This window comes from Rhinichthys klamathensis, unplaced genomic scaffold, assembly GCF_029890125.1.
Source record: "Rhinichthys klamathensis goyatoka isolate OS25496 unplaced genomic scaffold, OSU_Roscu_1.1 h1tg000616l_1, whole genome shotgun sequence".
In the NCBI taxonomy this organism is placed as follows: Eukaryota; Metazoa; Chordata; class Actinopteri; order Cypriniformes; family Leuciscidae; genus Rhinichthys; species Rhinichthys klamathensis.
The window spans coordinates 418,367-442,260 of NW_026607068.1; the positions used below are offsets into that span (position 1 = coordinate 418,367).

Here is a 23,894-nt window from a genome sequence, read left to right on the forward strand (position 1 = left end):
TGTTAATGCTATTATGCTGATTTATATCTAATTACGTATCATCTATGTATGTATCTGTCTGTCTGTCTAACTATCTATCTAGGCCCTGATGAGCTGTAGGTGTATTTATAGGTGTGTATATATTTTTATACAATAATTATTGTTTTGCCTTTTTTTCAGTAACAGCTTCAATACTGCGAATTTTTATAATAGGCCTATTGTATATCATATTTTTGCAATATACTTCTATAGTATGGTTTTGGAAAGGTTAGAAACTTTTTAGACGTGGAAAGTGGTGGGAAATAAATGAGCCAACGCTGTAAAAAAAAAAAAAAAAAAAAAAGGTTTATTGTCATCTCTGGTTCCATGAAGAAACTTTCCATTAAAAATAATTATAATATTTTTATTAATTATAGTAAAAAAAAAAAGGGGGGTCTTTCGAATGTTGTTCACTTGGGGGGAAAGGGGCTCTTTTAAGAACTTTTCACTGAACTGTTCTTCTGCGACAAAAAAAACAACGTTATTTTAAGAGTGAATTTACTGTCGTGTGTAACTACAGAATATCGTGTGCATCCTCTCCCGTGTTTAAAGTGTCATCGGAAATCCTGAATTCGCCCCAGACCAATAATAAGGCTAATTTCATGCCAATAACTTGTCATAAAGAGAGATAACGAATGAGTATAATACATATAAGGATATAGTGGGTGTGGGTGGGTTCAACTTTAATTTACCTGTAAGGAAGTCACGCGCAATAGTCGGTTCAGAGTCCTCGCGCTTCAGTAGTGCGCGCGCGAGCTAGAGCGTGTTCAGTTCAGTTCAGTTTCCTGGCGATTGTAGTCAACAGTGAGAAGCACACACAGAGAAACGCTACATGCGTTGAGAAACACGAGAATTGACTGACACATGCAGGAGCAGCATGGGGAGATCATTACTGTCTGTCAGGTAAGATACTTCACTGCTCAAGTTTTTGCTGGTTTGATGATGTTGTAAATATCGTAACCAGTAATGTCAAATTAAGTGCACTTTGTGAGCTGTCTACTAGTCAAATGGGCTTTAAATGTCGTTAGTTCACCCTGCCTCGATATGAATCCTAGACAGATTTGATTTTTTTTTTCAATGATGAATGCCAACAACGTTTCAGGATGTTGATGTCAGATTATGTGGAAAATACACAATTTAATGATGGCCCATGCAGGAGCACAAAAATAGTTAAAAAGAAGTATTTATAGTATATTTTCTATAATATTCCACACAATTGAAAGAATTATTTCCAAATGCCAATAGCCTATTCTTAAAAAAAGAAAAAGAAATGTAGACAGTTTTGGCTGATGTATCATAGATCCGTAAGGTTTCAAGATTTCAAACTGTATTTGTAAACCCTTGTATTATGTTATAAGTAAAAAATTTACAACAATATTGATTGGACATGCACAACATATTTTAAATTCGGCATGAAACAGGAGTTATTTCCTCTTTTTTTGTGATGAATATAGTGAAACAGCTTCTTAAACAGAAAAAAAGTAGGATGGAACTTGATTTTGGCCATGAGGAATTGATTGGATGGTTGGGTCATTGTCATTTGCTATTGGTGTGATGTCATGTGAGTGACCTGTTGTTCCACCCTCACGCAAGTAAACACAGAGAGAAGATGCAAGAGGGAGGGTTATTTTAGTTATTTTTATTAAAGATTACGAGGGCAAATAAAATTATCTGCACAGATAAGTCATATATAATAAATACTGCAATATTTCATTAAAAAAATAAGAATAGTCCATTTTGATATGATGACTTTAATAACTAGGCAAACATACTATATAACTTATATAGGCAAAAGAAGGAGAGACAGACTATATAGGACTTCTGTATAGGATCATATCCATGTGTGTGCATGTGTATTCAATGTATATAATGCCTTTTTTTTTTACTTTCAGACAAGTTCTTGTCAGGACAGTTTTTATTTTCATTTTTATTTGTATTCTATAATATTATCCAGTTTATCTTCCTTCTCAAATGTTCTATATAATTTTTCCCACGGAGAGAAAAAATATTTTACAGCATTTTGTCTCAGAGTTCAGCTAAAAAGCAGAGTTATGCAGCCCTCAATGCCAGAATAGCTCCTAAACCACAGAGCAGCGAAAAAAACTACAACTGAAATGCTGAGAAATGGAGATGAACAGAAGACAAGTTTTTCTTTAGCATAACTGCATAAGAAGTGCATATGCCATATGTTCCATGCAATAAGCCCATGAAGAAGGAGAATCCAACAAATACACTTTATTAATAACCAAAACAAACACGCAGGAGCAACCACAGTAAAACACAATCACATTAACATAACCAATACCGAACAACTGAATAAACTAAAAGGCTTTTAAAAGGGAGCAATCAAGAGGGGAAAAATCACAGTACTCTTAAAAGAGTAGCTACAAAGTCTCCAGAAGAACAACAACTTCTGGCAAGATTTTGAAGTGTGCATACAATTGCCACTTTACTATCCCATGAGGCCACGGAGAGGATCTGTGAATGGCATGAAGTGACGTAACTGACGCTGGTAGGTCACGTGATACTGACAATATGGCGAATGTAACATGTCCAGATTGCATTAAAACTACACATACTCATACTCAACATACTTTTTTTAGCAATCATGAAGTAATTACATAGCTACTCAAGAGAGTATGTGATTTCGGATGCAGCCAATAACACAAACATACACCTGACAGTGGTATTGTTCAGTTTACTTTGCCTTTCATCCATAGTTCTTTGCAACACAGTGGCATAAAGTTCTGCAGTTGCCTTAAATGTGGTTTCAAGTGTCTCGCTCACGCCCAAAACAGTGATGAGGATCCTCCTACGAATGTGTGATTATTCACCAGAACACAAAACTTGGGAATTTGAAAGGCCTGAAGTGTATAATACACAACATCATTTGGCTATTAAGATCAATTTGTGAAATGAGCCAGAGTTTGCACTACTGCATTTGTAGGTGGTGTGTTGCAAGGTCTTAGGGTTTGTGAAAGTGAAACTCTATATGTGCAAATTTAGTTGCAGCACACTCAGATGTAGACACCCTTACACAAAGCGACAAAATGTGTCAGAACGTGGTTCATAATACAAGTAGGCTATACTTTGCATTTTCTGTGTTTTCTCTTTCAGGTTAACTGTTGGAGCATTGGTTTGAAGAGTTTCTTCTTTTGATCGCAAGTTCTTTCCATATAAGCAAATTATTACAGCGACATGATAAACAAAAGGGGAATAGCCTATACAATTGTGAATCTCGATGTCTAGTTTACTTTGCCCCAAACAAAACTCTATTTCAAATATTGGTAACACTTTACAATAAGGTTTCATTTGTTAACATTAATGTATTAACTGACATGAACTAACCATGAGCAATACATTTGTTACTGTTTGTTAATTTTTGGTAACATTAGTTAATAAAAAACAGCTGTTCATTGTTTGTTCCTGTTAGTTCACAGTGTAAACAAGATTTGAATACATTTACATTTAGTCATTTAGCAGACGCAAGAAGTGCTCAAAATACAAAGTTCAGACACTGTTTAGAGAAGCATAAACCAGACAAGGAGGAATAAAAAAAATTTTTTTTTATAAGATTAAGTTCTCACGGAAGAGATGAGTTTTCAGCTGTCTTTTGAATGGGATTCTGCATTCCGGATGAGGGTGGGGGGGAGAGCATTCCACCAGCATGGAACCCTGAATGAGAATGTTCTAGAGAGTGATTTTGTGGCTCTCTGTGATGGTACCACGACCCGTCGCTCATTGACCGATCGTAGGCTCCTGTTAGAGATGTAGTCTCGTAGGAGCGAGTGAAAGTAGGAGGGAGCTGAGCCTGTGATAGATCTGTAAGCAAGCGTCAATGCCTTGAACTTGATGCGAGCAGCGAGTGGTAGCCAGTGCAGAGAGATGAACAGAGGAGTGACGTGGGCCTTTTTGGGCTTTTTGAAGACAAGACGAGCTGCAGCATTCTGGATCACTTGTAGAGGTTTAGTTGCACATGATGGAAGTCCAGGCAGAAGAGCATTGCAGTAATCATGCCTAGATAACCAGGGCCTGGACGAGAAGTTGTGTTGCATGCTCAGTTAGGAAAAGCCTGATCTTCCTGATGTTGTGCATAGCAAACCTGCATGATCGAGCTATCTTTGTAATGTGGTCTGTGAAGGTCAGCTGGTCATCAAATGTTACTCTAAGATTTCTGACTGACCTTGATGGGGTGATTGAGGTTGAATCTAGCTGGATAGTGAAGTCGTGTTGTAGAGACGGATTGGCAGGGAGGACGAGAAGCTCAGTCTTTGCCAGGTTGAGCTGCAGGTGATGTTCCTTCATCCATTCCGAGATGTCCGCCAGACAGCTTGAGATCCGTGCAGCTACTGTGGGATTGAAATGAGAGGTAGAGCTGGCTGTCATCAGCATAGCAATGGTAAGAGAAACCATGTGCCTGTATGATGGGTCCCAGTGATGTGGTGTAAATGGAGAAGAGGAGCGGTCCAAGAACTGAACCCTGAGGAACCCCTGTGGTCAGTTGATGTGCTTTGGATACCTCGCCTCTCCATGCGACCTACCTGTGAGATGGGACTCAAACCAGTGGAGAGGAGTACCTGTGATGCCCAGTGATGAGAGAGTGGACAGAAGGATCTGATGGTTCACAGTGTCAAAGGCAGCAGACAGATCCAAGAGAATGAGACCAATAAAGTATTAGTAGGCCTAAATTTTGAAATTAACATTAACAAAGATTAAAGGGGTCATATGATGGTTCTAAAAAGAACATTATTTTGTGTATTTGGTTTAATGCAACTTGTTTACGCGATTTTAGGTAAAAAAAACACAGCCGGCCTTGTACTCTCTGGAAACAGTCCTCCGAAAAATGTGCAGCACACAGTCGAATATTTTGGTTGTAGCCTACTGTTCTGGAACAGTGTTTTATAATTGTGTCCTCTTTTGGAAGTCCAAACAAAGTAGTTTGCTTTCGCAACGAAAAACACAGCATCTCCCACGACATGGCGGCGCCAGCGGCAACAATAATACAGCGATAATAAAAGTTAAGCCTTTTTTTTTTCATATACATTTGGGCGGTGTTTTGAAACTCTGCCCCCATGGGGCGCGTTTTAGGAAGGCGTGGCTGAGCCTTAACTTTTACAAAAGAATATATCTTTAGGGTTTAAGACTTTGAGCTTTGTAACTCTGCAGATCGTATACATGCACAAACAGCTACATAACACTCTAAAGAAAAAGGAAAACGCATCAGATGACCCCTTTAATAAATACGGTGTAAGTGCAGTTCATTATTAGTTCATGCTAACTATTGTAGTTAATTAATGTTAACTAATGAACCTTATTGTAAAGTGTTACCCAAATATTTGACATCTCTAACTTTAGCAAATAATTATTTCTCAAAACCGCCCATTGTGTTCTAGGGCTGCAACAACTAATCGATTAAATCGATTTTTTTCGATAATGAAAATAACGACAACTAATTTGATTATCGATTAGTCGTCGTGTCTGTGCGCGCCGTGCTTGGAAACCAACAGCATTCATGTCACTTTACAGAAGTAAAAAAAAACGCATATGGAAAAAATAGAGAGCTGCCGTGGATCAAAAACATGATTCAAGTTGTCCGAAACATGGAAACTCTTAATAAGCACTTCAAACAAAAGCATAGGGGTTAACCGCGTCTTGCCCTGTCTTTGACAGATGAGTGTGCTGTTTTAATGCCTCTGACACGTGTTTTCCTTGGGGCATAAATTACATTTTACGGTTATATCCAGTGCTTTAAGTTGGCAGGTAGCCTACGCAGTGCCCCTAATTTCGATCTGTACCTGATTGCTTAATCCTAACACCACCCCCACACCTAATCCTAAACCTACCTATACTGGGGGGATTTGAGGGGTAATAATCTAGAGGGGGTCAGAATTTGGCACAACACCGGCACTTCTCACGTTGCTATAGTGATCTGACCGCCCACACCGCCACCCCCAACCGGAACACAATTTCAACCGAGGGGGAACCAGTGTTGCCAGATTGGGCGGTTTTGAATTTGATTGTGCGGGTATAAAAGGGTTTGGGCGGGTGGTCAAAATTTGGGCTGGTTTGGGATCATTTCGGCGGTTTTCAAACATCTACATTTTAGAGTCTAATTGGTTAAAAAAAACGAAACTAAAGTGCATGTAGTCCATAAAATCAGTCATCATGACATTACTGTACACACACGCTCATGCAGAGTCAGCTGGCGTTAGTGTTGACATCACCGACGAGCACGCACTTTTAGCCAATCAGCGATCCGCAGGCAGACGCGATTGAGCGCGAGAAGTTGTAGCTGTATATTCAAGTGATCGCTAAGGCAAAGTGACATAGCCTACTATACAAAAGAGTGTACAGTAGTGAGTAGGGATGGGAATCGAAAACCGGTTCCACTCGAGAACCGGTTCTAAATTTTACGATCCATCGATATTGTATGCCCTCGACGTTAACGAGTCCTCTTATCGATGCTCCTGCTCTGTCCCTTTTGTCCTTTATCAAGTGCCATAGCACCGCGTCCAAAGCTAATCTTTGTCCTGCAAAGTCTTATTTGATCAGTGAGTAAAATTGTCTCTCTCTGGTAATGTAGATGAACCGCTGCGCTTGTGACAGGGCGCATGTTAAACTGATCGAGCAGAGAGAGAGAGAGAGAGAGAGAGAGAGAGCGAGAGAGCCCCGGTCGCGCGCACGCACTCTCTCTCTTCGGAGCAAGGCGAAAGTAGGCTTCACCGTCTCAAAACTAAGCGCTGTCTTCCTCTCTCCCTCGCACATATTAATCAAAATAAACGACACGATGGTAAGGTAGGGAGACTAAAGTTTTTTGTGGAGCATTCGGAGATTTGTTTTTCCTGAATTGCCGCTGGGTGTGAATTGTGCTAAAATACGTTGCCTTATCTTCTCTGAAAAGTGTTCCGCACATTCAGCTGACATAATCACACTTCAAATAAACGAAAAAAACGATCCAGTGATGAAATGTTTTCTGTGATGACACACATCTTGTGGGATGTCCCAACTGCCGGGATAATCACACAACGAGCACACGTCCGATAATGACACGTCCAATTCGCGAACTAATTACTCATTTGAACCGATTCGTTTTAATGAATGGTTAAAACAAATGATCTTTCCAACACTGAACTCACGGGGCGTTTAATCGGTGTATAACTAATCGGTAACACTTTACAATAAGGTTCCATTTATTACATAAAAAGTACAGTTTGCTTAGTCAAGTGTAAGCTTTAAAACAAATAAAACAACTTGTTTTTTCCCCCGAAAAAGCCTACTTTTTCCCTCACAGTGCTGTTAGGAATCGATAAGAGAATCGTTAAAGAATTGGATCGATAAGCAGAATCGTTAGTGGCATTGATATTGATAAAATCTTATCAATTCCCATCCCTAGTAGTGAGCAACTCTAAAAAACGCACACGTGGAAGGAGATCACTCTATGGTGAATATAACTCTGAGAGGAGAGCACAGTTGAATGACTTGAATTGAAATCAAAAATGGGACGATTCCTGTCCATGTCATATGTGCACACTAGCCTAACCAAACATCTGCAACTTTACACCATCCAGACTGCACTCTACTTGTCCCTGACAGCTGCTGAAAAAGGTTTGAATCAACGATGAATCCGTTTTGACTGCTAAATTCTGCGTTATGTTCTGCAAATGTGTACTTCCGAGGGTTAAAGTCATCGGTTCATTTCTTGATTGCCGTTTTGACAGTGTCCACCTGGACATTTTAGTCATATTGGCTAATTCTCCTTAATTATTGCCCTGTTTGGATCTGTTTTGCTGGAAAAAATTTTTTTATTATTATTTTATTTTATCATCGTTATTTTGTTTTAAGGAGATACAAATTGTGCTTATCAACCTTAAATGACATGGTAATGAAATTATATCACATTATTTTGGCAGTAAAAATTTGGGCGGTTTTTTCTTGTAGTGGGCGGGTTTTGGTGAGCTTTTGGGCTGGAAATCACCGTCCCAATCTGGCAACACTGGGGAACCCCCATAGAGTACCAGCTCTTCCTACTTCTTTATCTGTATATGCTAGAAAGCCCGGCTGCAAGCATGTCCATTTAGCATATTCTGAGAACAAAGCGAGTTTTGTTCAACTTTACTGACTTCAATGAACGAGCGCCAGTGGGCGCATGCGCGTCAAACAAACGGAGCAAAATTCTCTAAAATACATATTTTGCTAAAATATTTTTTTTGTTAGAAATTAAGTATTGGTTTTCTACATGTAACACTTGTAATCATATTTATGAGAGCAGTATTATTAAATTGTTGGAATTGCCTATTAATTTAACATAAGTAGGCTAGGCCTACTAGTTCAGACGAGTGAATATGTGTTCTTCAAACCTCGTACAAGTTAACATTTTTTGTGCTTTTGTTTTTGTTTATTATAATTTTTTTCATTTTAATTTCTGCTTTATAATAATAAGCAATCAGTTGTTTTTAGGTTTAGGATGTAATTATACATTATAATAGCCTACAGCATAGGCTACATTTATTAGATGCAGCCCTGTTGTGTTCACATGGTGTCTTTTAAACTTGAAAACCTTTCTTAATAATTTCAAGTGAAGCAGGTTAAGCATGTACAAGAAGACATCCAGGTATTCAAATCACAATCAAAATCTTGAAACTTGAAGAGTAGCCTATTGCTTAAACACTACTTAAATTAAAGTGTTTGAAGTTGAACTCAAATGCAAAACAATGAAAGAAAAATAATGCGGTTTCTAGAACATTCCATTTAGCGTGTGAAACTTTGTGTGATCAGGAAACACCTGCTTGGAGCAAATAGCTCTGAGATGATATAGCTCTGCAGTTTTTTTCTTTCTTTTTTTTTCCTATTTGGTTTCTGCTATATTTTTCATAAATGGTGGAACCCATTTTGTTTGTGTCTCTTTTTGTTGGAATGCCAGTGAAGTCGATATAATATGAACTCATACCAGGTGGCTCAGATATTTTTTTGGTCAAGTTTGTCAGTTTGTGGTATTTCTCGCTCGTGTTATCTTCATCGTTGGCCGTGCATGAATGCGCAGGAAAGGGTGTGTTTGGATTTCCTTTGTGTCGTGACTGTCTGCATAAAGTTATTTGGAAACCATGTTTGATTCGCAATAATCAGCCGAGGGTGGTGTTTTATACAGACCTCTGTGTGCATGTTTATATTATATATATATATGTATTTTTAGATGTATATAGAGTAATTTAGGATTTATTGCCTTTTACTAAAGTGAGCATCACTATTACTGTTGCTTATATTAGGATACTATTAGTTCCAAGTATGAAGTTTCGCTGTGTAGCTCTTCTCTCGCTGTTTATAGTATGGACATGATTTGTATGAAATCGTGTGGCTTATTGAGGAGATTTGAGGTATTACTTTTGTAAATAACTTCATTAACCCTTTAAGGTACTACTCAACCATTTGGTAGACCACACTTAAAGTCACTATATTTTATTGAAAAATGCATCAAGCTTAACTCAACCTGAATGAGCCATCTCTACCGTTTGGTGTAGTTGTGCAATGCTAAAAAAATCCACTAGATGGCACTGTGTCTGTGAGCAGCATGCCATTTCAGTGTTCCTTCAAACAGCACATGACACAGCGAAAATTTGCTCCTCCTTTGATGACGCATATCGGCGGGACTTTTAAAGGTAAGACTATTTGGTTGACATATTATCGTTTCAGAGGAGTTGTTAAACAGAATTATGTAACTTAATTAAAGAAAAATAAGTCTTATAAGGGTCAAATAATTTTTTTAAACATGCTCTACCAAACGGTTGAGTTGTCCTTTTAAGGTAGTAAAAATTAGCTAATAAAATTAGCTAATGTTGGTCAAATTAGCTATTTACAATGAACAAAAGGGTTAGTGTTGTTAAAATGATTAATTTTAATATTATTCAATTACATATTTGATAAAAAATATTTGATCAATATCATTTTTTCAGCATTTCTGTACTGTATTATGGTAAATATCAAGAATACATTTGAAGAATTAATACCAATTCTGGTGTTACTATTAATTTCATAATTTAAAATTGACTATGTTTGTGTATTACTATATGACTAGCATTGTAAGAGCCATCAATAGCAGCCATCAGATTTTTTTATTGGTCAAGAAAATGCACTTAATATGACTTGTTCTGAATGTTGTTCTTTTATTATAAACAGACGTCTCAACCGTTTGGTAGAGGATTGTATCTAAAATACTGTAAGGTCTAATTAAATTTTTTTTTTTGATTGTTGTTATTGTTATCATAATTGAATAAAAAATGCAAAGAAATAATTTTTCCTTTGCTTTTTTCATGGTGCGTACCTTAAAGGGTTAAAGGAGGTCTTATTTGGAGATGCACTTTGGTCAAAGTTACTATAAATTGGTATTATTATTATTATTAAATTGAGTATATTTTTGTAATAATATTATTTATTTTAATACGTTGTATTATAAAATGAATATATATATAATATACTTGAATACTCAATTCTGATTGGCTGGAAGGTGTGCATTAAAACTGTTTAATGCACGGGTTCCAGGCAGTTTAATCACTGTTCTATATTACACATTTTTTCAATTTCTTACACACAATTTATGAAAGTTGCACACATAATGCAAAACGTCACACATCTCTTCACTTCATTCAAAACTATTTTAACTCTTCAAAATATTGTTTTAGCGTAAACCATCAAATTATTAGCCACATACACGCAAAACTGCACACGGATGTGAAAAATGTGAAGCACTACTCTCTTGTGTCTTTTGCATGTTCAGTGTGTCGTGAGTGTACAGGAGTTTGTCACACATACAGTATGTGCACAAATACACTGTATAAACAGTATATTATGCGCAATTGATCAGTTATTGAACTGAACTGAATCAACACTGAACTGACTTGAGCTGAATAATGACACTATTGGTTTGTTAGAGCTGCTTTACAGGAGAACTTGAATATGTTACTATTGTAAAGCTGCTTAAAACAATCTGTATTTAAAGTGCTACACAAATAAAGGTGATTTGACTTGTATGCATATTCAGTACAAAATAAACAAAAATGCAAGGGTCAAAAATGTATTTGTTTCTCAAAAAATTGAGTTTTGATTTCTAAGTGATCAATTAGGTATATTTACACTATAAACAGAAATGCAAGAGGCTAAAATAATTTTTTTCTTTCTGAAAACATTGAGTTTTGATTTCTAAGTGATCAATGTTTTCACACGTGATAGTTAGGTGTAGGTAAATTATTGTGACATTTAAATAGCAGTGTTTTCTAAATGAAACACAAGAGGTGTTAGTTTTGAGTGATGTGTGTCTAATGTAGAGAACTGTGTTTAGCATCTTGCAGAAAGTTTGTTTTACAAATGCAAACTTGAGTGTAAACCCTTAATGCTATGGGGTATTCTGTGTGGTTGCAGAGCATTGCTATGTGGTTACTATGATATTCTGTGATGGGTTGTTAGGAAGTATATTTAAGGGATAAGACCAAGTCTGCAAAACTGCAAGCACATTATATGCTTTAAAGGCTGCAAGTATTTCATATCCAAACAGATTTGTTTGGATCTTATTGGTGTGTGTGTGTGTGTGTGTGTGTGTGTGTGTGTGTGTGTGTGTGTGTGTGTGTGTGTGTGTGTGTGTGTGTGTGTGTGTGTGTGTGTGTGTGTGTGTGTGTGTGTGTGTGTGTGTGTGTGTGTGTGTGCTCTTGTTTTTATTACATTGCGAGGACCAAATGTCCCCACAAGAATAGTAAAACGTGAAATCGCCTACATTGTGAGGACTAGCCAATGGTCCCCACAAGGGAAATTAATTAATGAACATACTTAAAGACCCACTCCGATGAAAATAATGTTTTTCTATGTATTAACATGTTCTTGTGACATTAGAGGACATATCTTGAGAAAAATAAGCTCAAAGTTGTATTTCTCAGTATTTCTACAGTCAAATGGCTGTGAATCAGTAGCAGACGCTAAAATGCCGGCTAAAATCGACTGGAGTTGTGACGTAGTAACTCCACTGGGCGTCTCCACACGCGACGTCTTGGAGTGAAATAATGATCGGTGATCGGTTATATCTTTGATTAACTTCGGATAATAATAATTAACGTGTATATAATACTGTTGCCCCACCGGTATTGGGGGTGTAAGCTAGCGGGAGAGACAGAGCTCTCAGCAACGGGCAGGGGGAGGGTCGTCTCCGTGCCAACGGCTCCGCCCACAACGCAGAGGCGAATTGCTAATGAGCTACTGCTGCTCTGCTGAAGCGAAGTCCCAGGAAACGGCACAGGTTTTGTGATTTTGGCTAAAAATGGCATAATCATAATTTAAAGACCACTGGGAATGTTTAAAAATAGCTCAAAATATGATCGGAGTGGGACTTTAATGATGTTTTTTAGAAAATGTAAAAGTTTTCTGTGATGGGTAGGTTTAGGGGTAGGGTTAGTGTAAGGGGACAGAATATAAAGTTTGTACAGTATAAAAACCATTACGTCTATGGAGAGTCCCCACAAAGATAATGGACCAGGTGTGTGTGTGAGAGAGAGAGAGAGAGAGAGAGAGAGAGAGAGAGAGAGAGAGAGAGAGAGAGAGAGAGAGAGAGAGAGAGAGAGAGAGAGAGAGAGAGAGAGAGAGAGAGAGAGAGAGAGAGAGAGAGAGAGAGAGAGAGAGAGAGAGGGGCACAGGGCATGACACACAGAGAGTGACCCCATGCGATATTTAGTGGAAAAACACCAACTCAATTCATCAATTCAATTTAGACACTCAAAAGTAAAAGAAATAGGGAAAATAACCAAAGAAGAATACATACACGATTGGCAGATAAAGGTCACGCAACTAAATAAATTAAAATATTTCCACAAAATAAAGTCAGATTATAAATTGGCACCATACCTGACTGATATCAGTAACTATGGCCAGAGAAAGCTCCTGACTAAGTATCGCATTAGCGACCACAGTCTGTGTGTGGAGACGGGCCGACACCAGTAGAGCTGGAGAGAGAGAGAGCTCAGACTGTGTTCACACTGCCCTGACGGGGCCGTAGAGGACGAGCTGCACTTCCTCACCGAGTGCTTTATTTCACGACAAATAGCACAGATTATACCTCAATTCCAACAAGAGAGCCTTATAAACAAACTGTCTTATATTTTGGGAGAGAAAGAAGAGTGTATTCAGCTGGCAACGCAGTATGTGTCCTCCTGCCATCATACGAGGGAGAAGGGCTGAACCCTCTGTTCCATTAAACTGCTCTCTGTACTTATTTTTGTTATTGTATATATTTTTGTTATTTTATTTATTGTGATATATTTATGCATAATTTGGAAATGTTTTTTTTGTTTGTTTTTGTCTTTTATTGTTCACTTTTATGCATCTACATATATGTTTTATATATTACTATTGCTTTGGCAATATTGTGCTATTTTACACAGTCATGCCATAAAGCTCATTTGAATTGATTGAATTGAATGAGAGAGAGAGAGAGAGAGAGAGAGAGACGAGAGAGAGAGAGAGAGAGAGAGAGAGAGAGAGAGAGAGAGAGAGAGAGAGAGAGATGTGAGAGAGAGAGAGAGAGAGAGAGAGAGAGAGAGAGAGACGAGAGAGAGAGAGAAGAGAGAGAGAAACCATAATCTTTTTCTCAGTTGAGCGCTACAGTATGGCAAAGGAGGTTACGGGTGTTCTGCATCTGTGTGTGTGTTCCCAAACCAGGAGAACAGACCTTTTGTACAGGCTGAGAAAAAAAGTTGACATTTGAGAATTAGAAGAGGGGGAGGCTGGCAGAAAAAAGGAGTCATTGTGCCCCTGGCATGGGTGCACTCTGAAGAAACACACACATATACACACGCTTATTACACATTCTGAGACAGGAAGTGAGAACAGAGGATGATGGTCAACATTATAGTTTATTCTGCAGAATCTGCACTAAAGATAAGAAGGATCTTGCTGGATGCCACTCAAAAATGAAAATCCAGTCATTCTGTCACTCACCTTCATATAGTTGCAAAACTGGAGGATGCTGTTTTTTTTAGGGAAAACAGAAGGAAAATCTTATTTGCATCACCATTCAGATTAGAAAATGGCAAGACAAAGAAAGCACCATGGCAGGATTTTCATCTTTGACTGGTGTGTTCAAACTCACTTTACATTTCATCACATACATTTTGTTTATTTTAAATTTGATTATAAAATCAATTGCATTTTTGTTTATTTACTTGAAGAGTGTGGTCAAACAATTATAACTATTTTATTAACTTTATATATATAGTATTTCTATTAGAATAGTATAGTCTTCAAAAGTTTTAAAAAATAAATATATAGTGTGTCTCCATAAGTTTCAAATGATGGTAAGGTGTAAAACGATAATGATTTATTTACAAGATCATTGAATTGTAAGCACTGGTCTGATAAGAATAAGCGATGGTTACCAGATGGTCTTTGTCTGCAAACTTAAATTCTGTAGGTTTAGTTGGGACAACCATAAACTGCAGTTACTGTCATTGAATGAAAAAGAGCTGCATGAAGATCCTTCAAATATACTCTTTTGTGTTCGTTGGAACAAGCATTTAATCTGCCCCATTACTTCAACTGCTCAAATATAATATGTCCTGAGTCATACCTTAACCAGCACTATTGTGTAGCTTCACCTTTATTTCATGCGTTATGGCAACAAAAAGGCCTTCAGTTTTTCACAATATCAAGGCCAAGCAGTCATGCTACAAAACAAGCTCAGGCAAGCACATGCCCGTACTTGCAGGTCTTCCTGTGAATGTAACTTTGTGATGTTTTAGATCCAGCTCATTGATGCTCTCAGGCCATGAAAAAATAATAATAATCTATCTCAGGACCAACGTATTTTACGAGGTGGTGAATTCGTACGATTTGTCTAAACCCCAGTGATGGGTAGGTTTAGGGGCGGGGTCAGGGGTAGGTCATTCGTACGAATTGGGCAACTCGTAAAATACGTACGATTGAGCAAAAATCTTATGAATCTTAAAATCTTACGAATTCGTATAAGTGAGGTCGTACGAATTCGTCCACCTCGTAAAATACGTACGAATCGCTGTGAGATCGGGTTGAAAAAAACACAAAACCACCCAGTAAAATCACTGTCTTGTGGTTTCATGACACAGAAAACAAGATCAGACTGGTTTTAACACTTTATTAGGATTAAGTGAGGTAAGCGGTCCTTTTTTCTTAAGTTGTGCTCTTGACAAATAGAAATTACATGGTTTAACCCAGTGGTTCCCAAACTGGGGGGTGCGGCAATGCTAAGGGATAGTGTACAGTCAGCAGATTGTAATACAAAATAAATCTCTTCAGGGAGATATAAGACTCCACTGCGAAATTATCCCGCTTATTATGCGCCTACTTGCCTCATAAGTAAATAATTGAACACAAAATATTAAGTTGACATATTTTATTACCTCAAGATGTCTCGCAATTCCCACTTGAAACGGTCTGTTATTATAGACATGATACATCCCACCTCTTCCGGAAGTTCCGGTAGTCTCCCGCATATAAGCTGTGTCCCAGAGGCTGCATCCTTCGAAGGCCGCGAAGGTTGGACCGACCGAGCGTTGTTAAATGGAACAGTCTAGCCTACGGAGGATTATTCTTGTCACCTAGCAACTGTGATTGACAACATTTGTAACTGTAACGGGGTTCAGATGTTATGGGAAGAAGGAGGCGGGAACCGGTGAACATTCAACACTTTAATAATAAAATAAACAAATACAAAATGAAAGTAAAGCCAGCAGCCCCTCACGGACGACTGCTGGCCACAGAAACAAAACACAACATAAAATAAGGCCTGTTCCTCTCTCCATCTTCACCGTCGTCGCTCCTCCTTTATGCTTCCGCTCCTCCGTGAGAGATGCGAGACCGGTGCGTCTCACAGGTGTCGCTCATTACCACTCACGCGGCGCCACTGGTCTCGCGCCGCTCTCACGTCACTCGGCCTCGTCCTGCTCGCCACATACCCCCATCGCCCCTCGCAGGCCGGGGGGTACCCACGAGACTGCGCTCTACTCCCCCCCCCTCCGGGGGAACCGATCACGGTGGCCGCGGCACCTGGGGGTATGGATAGACGAGGCGAGAGAACAGGAGACGGAAGCATGAGGAGCGACAGATACGAGAGAGGGGAGAGAAAAAAAAAAAAAAAAAATCATGGTCCGGTTCCCGGAAACACTGCCGCTCGGTCCTCAGCCAGCTGAGAGACTCACTCGCGGTGCCATGCGATGGTACTGGACATCCGTTGGGGAAAGGTTCGACACTCCTCCGCCTCCTGGCGGACGGCGATGGCTCCTCCGGTCGAGGGCAGCCGGCAGCGAGTCCTCCGTTCCCTGCTCCGCCCCCATCAAGGCCGACGGCGAACGGGAGCGACTCCTCCGCTCCCTGTCGGACAGCAGGCACCCCTCCTCGACCCAGGAGCACGGCAGCGAGGTCCCTGTCCCACCTGCTGTTACATCGCTCCAGCACCATCGCCTCGGGCAACAATCGGCGGCCATGGCTCCCTCGTGCTACCCGACCTCCTCAGCACCGCGATCCCCCTCAGCAGCGAGGGCTCTCCGACAGCGTGTCCCTCCTTCCTCCCGGGTTTCGGCACCAATGTAACGGGGTTCAGATGTTATGGGAAGAAGGAGGCGGGAACCGGTGAACATTCAACACTTTAATAATAAAATAAACAAATACAAAATGAAAGTAAAGCCAGCAGCCCCTCACGGACGACTGCTGGCCACAGAAACAAAACACAACATAAAATAAGGCCTGTTCCTCTCTCCATCTTCACCGTCGTCGCTCCTCCTTTATGCTTCCGCTCCTCCGTGAGAGATGCGAGACCGGTGCGTCTCACAGATGTCGCTCATTACCACTCACGCCACCGGCCTCGCGCCGCTCTCACGTCACTCGGCCTCGTCCTGCTCGCCACAGAAACGTTGTACTGCACTTTTTTGAAAGTTATATTCAACTATTTGAAAACAAAAACTTCTCGTTAAAAAGAAAAACCTACTGTGAGCGGTTGTTAATTGATAATATTAGCTTCTGTTGAAGCCGTCAGCCCACGTTATTTCAACTTGATTTTAAAACAATCGTGTTTAACAGCTATAATCGTGTTCCGCCTCCCTCTTCTCAGGTTTTGGCATCCCTGATGCCTTCAAACTATACACACTATCACGGACATCGAGTAGCTAATAATAATACATATAATAATATTTTTCTCTACAAAAGGTGGGCTCAGGAAATGGATAAGTAGCCTACATAATCAAATTCACAAATATGGACCCTTTTCATATTTCCGAGTTTCTCAGAAGCAGACATCGTCATAGTTGGGTAAACTTCTATGGCGGTAAATGAAGAGCATACATTGAAATAGCAAAAGAAAAACTCTATAATAGTGTTTTCACAACTTCCAAAAAGAGGGGGAAAAATTGAGAGAGATTAATAACGGCAGTCGGAAGAGAGAACGATGTCAAATTGACCGCCGCTCCCACAGCTCCTGTATTAAAAAAAAAAACCCACAGCAGCGTTAACAGTTTCTTGTAATTTGAGGCAAAGTAGGCTAATACAAAGTAAAGTGTTATAAATGATGTACTTTTAAAAAGAAATTAAAATATTAAAAACTTTGCAGGATTTACGATGCTGAAGATCGTTACAAAACATCACCTTGGTCAGTGTCATTGTGAGTTTTGGTTATTTTGCTGTTGTAGACTGTAAGCACCTTTGAAATAACTGAAATCATGTGGCGAAGACCACTTTAGCTGCGGTTTTCTCTGAAAAACGTATTTTTCTTTGTCAGCCAATCCGATTCAAGTATTCAACAGCCCCGTAGTATAAATATAAATAATTCATAAATAATTTCAGTATTTGAAGTCAGTCTTTTTTGTTAATTATTGATAGATAATTCGACAGATAACGACAGATAATTCATCATGTGGTCACACATTAACCTTTGTACCATATAAAACCATGCTTGAACTGATGTTTGATCGTATCATTTATAGTTCCGCAATAATTCTGTTCAATATTAACACTGGTAGAAACAGGTGATAAGAGAAAACTGAACATACAGATCAGGTGAATTATTCACTCAGCCAAAAGAAAAAGAAGCAATTAACTTTTGTGTCAGAGGATCTGTGTTCATGTTAACTTCATGCTAAGTTTCCATTGTGTAGCCTATGTGTTCTTTTCCCCTTTTTTATTTCCTTTTATTTTTTTTTGAAAGTAACAAGTTACAGCAGTAAAACCACTTCCTTGATTCTTCTCATCTCCATCCAAGTCCATTTATCTCAAGGTTTTAGTTTCCTCCAAACCTGCTTATTTTCCACAGCGTTCTAAAATCACGTTTATTGACACCATTAACTTTTCATACAAATGCAAATTTTGCACTAAGAACCCTTTGGATTGACAAATTTCTCACCATGTGTTCATTGTGAGCATTAATATAGGCCAGACCTTTGCCTCAGATGTTTGGAGAGACGCTTTGAGAACTGTCAATATAATAAAGGTGTAAACTGCGGTTTGCACAGTGGAGAACATCGCATAGACCAGTACTTGACAGTCAGGGCTTGTTATGCTGGTGGTTATGCTTGGAATGACAACGTTTGACACTTGTCAAATTAAAATAATAAAGGAGAAATAGTTTAATTTTCTACTACATACATATTGCTCCGCTTGCTCACAGAATGTAAGGGGCCGTTCACACAGAAGATGAGTCAGTCAGATTGTTTCCGCTAGTCTTGGTTGCTAATGTTGCACAAAACTGCTCATCTTTCATGGGCTAAGACAAAAGCCCCCAGTGACACCCGGGATCCACCGCAAGAAGAGATTGCTAAATGTCATTGCGTTACCTTTCTGCTAATTAATTACCTGTTACTTTGAACTGAGAAGACGCATTGACAGCCAGATTATTTAAAGATATGAGTTACTCTTTGAAATTGTATGTTAGTGGCTGAGTTTGTTTTTGTCCAACTAATAGAATTGTACCTGTGTTATAGGATAAGAATAAGGAAGCATAAGGTCTTCCTGTTGTTCTTACTGGGGATTTGTGTCGTTTCCTTCCTTCATTACTACAAAGCCCTGCACAATATTTCACTGCTGCAGGAGCTCTCATCTTCCTCCACCCATCAAAAGACCCTGAAGATGTTAAGAGGGATCTTCTGGAGTTTTCCGGCTACTGACTTCCACTCCCAACAAGACTTCTACAGACACAGCCACCTGAAGGTAGAGGCGATGAGGGTGAAAGAAGTTTTAATCTGAGGACCTGATCTGTCCTTTATCTCGTGTCAGAGTATAACTGTTTCCTCATGTGGCTTAATGAACCTGGTTTAGTACTGACTCGAAGACTATTTATAAAGAGAGCAGTTTAGTTTGTGGTTGGCATAAAAGTTACTGGTTGTGTCACATGGTCTCATCTACAGACTTCAGCTTTATATATACAGTATGTCATGTGAAAAAGAAAGAAGGCTGCAACCTTTTGTATTCTATGGTTTTACATAATATAAAATCATCTGGTCCTTGGCAGGTCTTAAAATTAGGTAAAAACAGCCTCAGATGAACAACAACACATGATATATTACACCGTGTCATTATTTATTTAACAAAAACTAGGCCAAAATGGAGAAGCCATGTGTGACAAACTAAGTACCCCCTTACTGCTTCCATAGGAGGGTAAGTCGCAGTCAGCGCTGCTAATCAAATGCCTTTGATTAACCGATCATCAGCAAGTGTGATCACCTCTATAAAAGCAGAAGTTTTGGCAGTTTGATATCTGTCTCTCATAAGCAATCGTGACCTGCTTCATACCACAGTCATGATAAAAACATCAATGTATTCAATCATCCATAAACATTATTAGATCAATCGGCATGACGACAACTTCCAAAATTACATTCATGTGTCATCAACCTACGCCTTTGTTATTGGAAGAGGTTAGCGACCCCTAGCGGCAATTTTTTTTTACATATTGCAGCTTTAAAGAAACCTTAAAGGGGTGGTTTAGGATTTTGGACATCGGACCTCATTTCCAAGTTAGCCTTAGTGTTATTTATCAGTGGAGACAGTTTTAAAAAATTTCATCCAGTCGTTCCAGTTGCATAGTTCGCCGGTGCTAGGCTAGCGCGAGTCAATGGTAACTGCTAGCCTGCCATTAAAAACAGTTTTACCCACTCCACAGTACACCAACAGCAAATAAATTATAACGGCAGACTATCGATGTAAATGTCTGTTAAGAGAATAATGTTAAAAATCAAACTACTCTTGCATCTCAATGATTGCAATACATTTACAGGAACTAGTTTCTCAGCAGCGGTGGAATTTTACTTTGCTCCGGTTAGTAGTACTGCGCCGAAAAGTAAACACAGAACCGAAGCGCACTACAGTCGGAACTACCTCTCTCTCTCACTACCTCTCTCGGTTGCCTAGGGAACTACATATCACTCCGCCGCTGCTGTAGACTGCGCTAATAAATACAGGGAACAAAGTATAACTATTGCAATGCAATGAAAGGGTAGGTTGATTTTTAACATTAGTCTCTTAACAGACATTTACATCGATAGTCTGGCATTATAATTTATTTGCTTTTGGTGTACTGTGGAGTGGGTAAAACTGTATTTATGGCAGGCTAGCAGTTACCATTGACTCGCGCTAGCCTAGCACCGGCGAACTATGCAACTGGAACGACTCGATGACAATTTTTGAAAACTGTCTCCACTGATAAATAACACTAAGGCTAACTTGGAAATGAGGCCGGATGTCCAAAATTCTGAACCACCCCTTTAAGAGAGCTGTGCATCAACAAATACCCACAAACCTCAATGAACTGAAGCAACGTTGAACATTGTAAAGAAGAGCGGGCTAAAATTCCTCCACAGCGATGTGAGAGACTGATAAAGTCATATAGAAAATGACTACTGCCAAAAGTGGCTCGAAGCAATTAAATCATAGAGTGTACTTAGTTTGTCATGCCCTGCTTCTCCATTTAGGCTTTTTTTTGTTAAATAAATAATGACAATTAAGTGTCATGTGTTATTGTTCATCTAATGTTGTATTTACCTAATTTTAAGGACTAATATTGACTTATATATATATATATACATATATAAGGGGATTGACATATTTGGGCGTCCAAGTACAGTAACTGACATGTTAGCTAACAATACTGAATGCCACAGCTCTCAAGAATGTCACTTGACTACAAATGTCAAACTGTATTTCTAATAATAATCTTCTTTTCCTCCAAACAGACTCAATATGACTCAAATGTGATTCTGCCAGATCCTCCAGGTGAGAAACTTCATGAACGTACCTTTGCACTCCATGATGATTCCACACCCTTTTTCATCCACACCAAATCCGGAGCTGTGTGCTTCCGTGAGGGTACGGATATGGCCGCCTCTGCTTCTCACCGCAGGTTACTGCAACATAACTCCAAAAACGACACAATCAATGCAGGCAAGAAGGTGTTTCAGTGTCCCTGTCGGCAGGGTTGGCACGGCCTTCACTGTGGCATACCTACAATTGTGTATCACTCCAATCTCCCGTCCAAGTCAAAAGTAAAACCCAGAGAAGTTCCACGCCGAGTCATCAATGCCATCAACATCAACCATGAGTTTGACCTACTACACGCTCGATTTCACGAGCTTGCAGATGTTGTGGACGTGTTTTTGGTTTGCGAATCTAACTTTACCGCGTACGGTGACGCAAGACCTCTTTATTTCCGGCACCTGCTCCTAAACGGAACGTTCGATTACATTAAGTACAAGATTCTGTACGTCTTCCTGGACCACTTTCCAGTGGGCGGCCGTGAGGACGGCTGGATCATGGATGATTACCTGCGCACATATTTGACCAAAAATGGAATGTCAAGGATTGAGGGCCTCAAAGCGGACGATGTTTTCATCATCGATGATGCAGATGAAATTCCTGCTCGAGATGGAATCCTTTTCCTCAAACTCTACGACGACTGGACGGAACCGGTTGGGATACACATGCGCAAATCCCTATATGGATTTTATTGGAGGCAATTCGGAACGCTAAACATCTTATCTGCTTGCACGGCAGCTATGCTCTTTAAGGTTTACAAGGGTGATGGGATTCTTCTTCGCCGCCGATCCTATTATTCAATTCCGGGATTCCGGGAATATGAGAACTCCACGGGACGCATTCTAGTACCGTGGGCCATCGGAAGCCCCGTTCACTATGCTGGATGGCACTGCTCTTGGTGTTTCAAACCAAAAGGGATTTATTACAAGCTCATATCAGCTCAGAATGGAGACTTCCCACGTTGGGGCGATTACGGGGAGAAACGGAATATAAGTTATATTAAAGAGTTAATACGTACAGGGGGTTGGTTTGATGGGTCTGTACCAAACTACCCACCCACAGACCCCAAAGAGCATATGTATGCTCCCAAATACCTCCTGGATAACTATAATAAATATCGCTACTTGCTGGAGAACCTATTTGCCAAAGAGAAACGTTAAGAAAAACGGATCTGTTTCAAATGGGCATTTACTAAGATAACCTGATGTTTCTGTATTCATAATGGAGACCTAGAGAGAGCGTTACAGTCATATCGGGACTGCGGTAAAAATTGCCTTAGTGCATTAGTTGCATTGATGCTTTGATTCTTATAAGTCATCACTATTCTCTCTTTTTTTCCAGTAAAAATATCATCCTTTAAAATCAGCATGAAGTCAAAACGGACAAATATTTTTATTTTTATGGAATATTGCTGTATTTATCCATGCAAATCATTATTATTTTTTAATTAATATGCTCTCGTAATCTTGAATCAAAATAACTTTCCCTCCCTCTTGCAGCTCATCTCTTCTCTTATGATGTGTTCAACCTGTCACTCACATGACATCACACCAATTGCAAACCACAACCATCCGATCAAGTCCCGCCCTACATTTTTTGTTGTAGCCTGTCACAATAGGCAGAAAAGACTCTTACAACTTTCCTTTCATGCCAACTTTAAACAAGATAAATAATATAAAAACAATAGTAATATAAAATACATTCTTATTTATACAAAATAATTATATGTAAATACTTTTTTTCAGAGAATATATCTTAAAATTATTTTTTTTAATTTCTAATTTTAAAATTGGATGGATTTGTGCTTAAAACAATTTTAAAAATCTTACTTCAAGATTCATGCATTATCTTAAAAAGTTTGTAAAATGGTCTTGTTTGTACAAGATGAAAAAAAAAATTCTTAATCAGTATTGTTTATATTTCTAATTATTTTTACACTTTAAACAACAATGATATTGCAGCTGCAATGCCACTTTCATGTCCACTGAACTAAAATGGCCCCATCCCAGTCTGTAAGAGCTTGCTGATGGCTTGAGTTTCAAGGCTTTCACAGGGTCTGTCATGCTCTGTGGGCCTTGGATACAGATACGTTAAGCATTAGCTGTCAGTATCACTGATGTGAATCTTGTAGATTGTGCTTTGAACCCGGAACTCCTGTCAGGAACTGAGTTTGCCGTTTCAGCACAGTTGGCAGCAACAGGAAAGAAATTATTAGAAAACAAACAGCCAAGACAAATATGGGAAGTTTTAGAAAGCATGGCATTAAAAAGGGCATTCAAACCTTGAGTCAGGGGGTGATTTTGGTTGCAGGGGTTGCATTTTGGTTGGAAATCAAAGTCAAGTTGATGTTAGAACCCGACTGATGTTGGTTTCTGACATCAACATGATTTTCATTTTCAACCACAACACAACATCTGTCCGACGTTGGATGTTGACGTCAATCTGGCGTTGGATTCTGACATCAATCTGATTTTCATTTTCAGCGTTGGGTTTGGTCTTCTAAATGCAAATGTTGTCATTGTTTTGGAGCACACTAGCTTATAACAGTGAGGCTAACATATTAATACTAAGAGGCAAAA

At 39.2% G+C, this 23,894-nt stretch overlaps 1 protein-coding gene across 2 annotated transcripts; it reads left to right on the forward strand.

The window, feature by feature from the left end:
• Positions 1-746: 746 nt before the first annotated feature.
• Positions 747-22,525, forward strand: mgat3a (beta-1,4-mannosyl-glycoprotein 4-beta-N-acetylglucosaminyltransferase a). Of its 2 annotated transcripts, XM_056240848.1 has the most exons (3): positions 749-921; positions 18,990-19,215; positions 21,237-22,525. In XM_056240848.1, the coding sequence occupies exons 1-3, from the start codon at positions 896-898 to the stop codon at positions 22,473-22,475; spliced, it is 1,491 nt and encodes a 496-aa protein (XP_056096823.1). In that variant the 5' UTR covers positions 749-895; the 3' UTR covers positions 22,476-22,525. The 2 variants fall into 2 exon arrangements, with proteins under 2 accessions (XP_056096824.1, XP_056096823.1); XM_056240849.1 differs by lacking the exon at positions 18,990-19,215 and having other exon boundaries at positions 747-921.
• The last annotated feature ends 1,369 nt before the right edge of the window (positions 22,526-23,894 follow it).

Coding starts and splice junctions, on each gene's coding strand:
- mgat3a (XM_056240848.1), top strand. CDS start 896: ATGGGGAGATCATTACTGTCTGTCAG. Junction 922..18,989: donor AGATCATTACTGTCTGTCAG/GTAAGATACTTC, acceptor CCTGTGTTATAG/GATAAGAATAAGGAAGCATA. Junction 19,216..21,236: donor ACAGACACAGCCACCTGAAG/GTAGAGGCGATG, acceptor TCCTCCAAACAG/ACTCAATATGACTCAAATGT.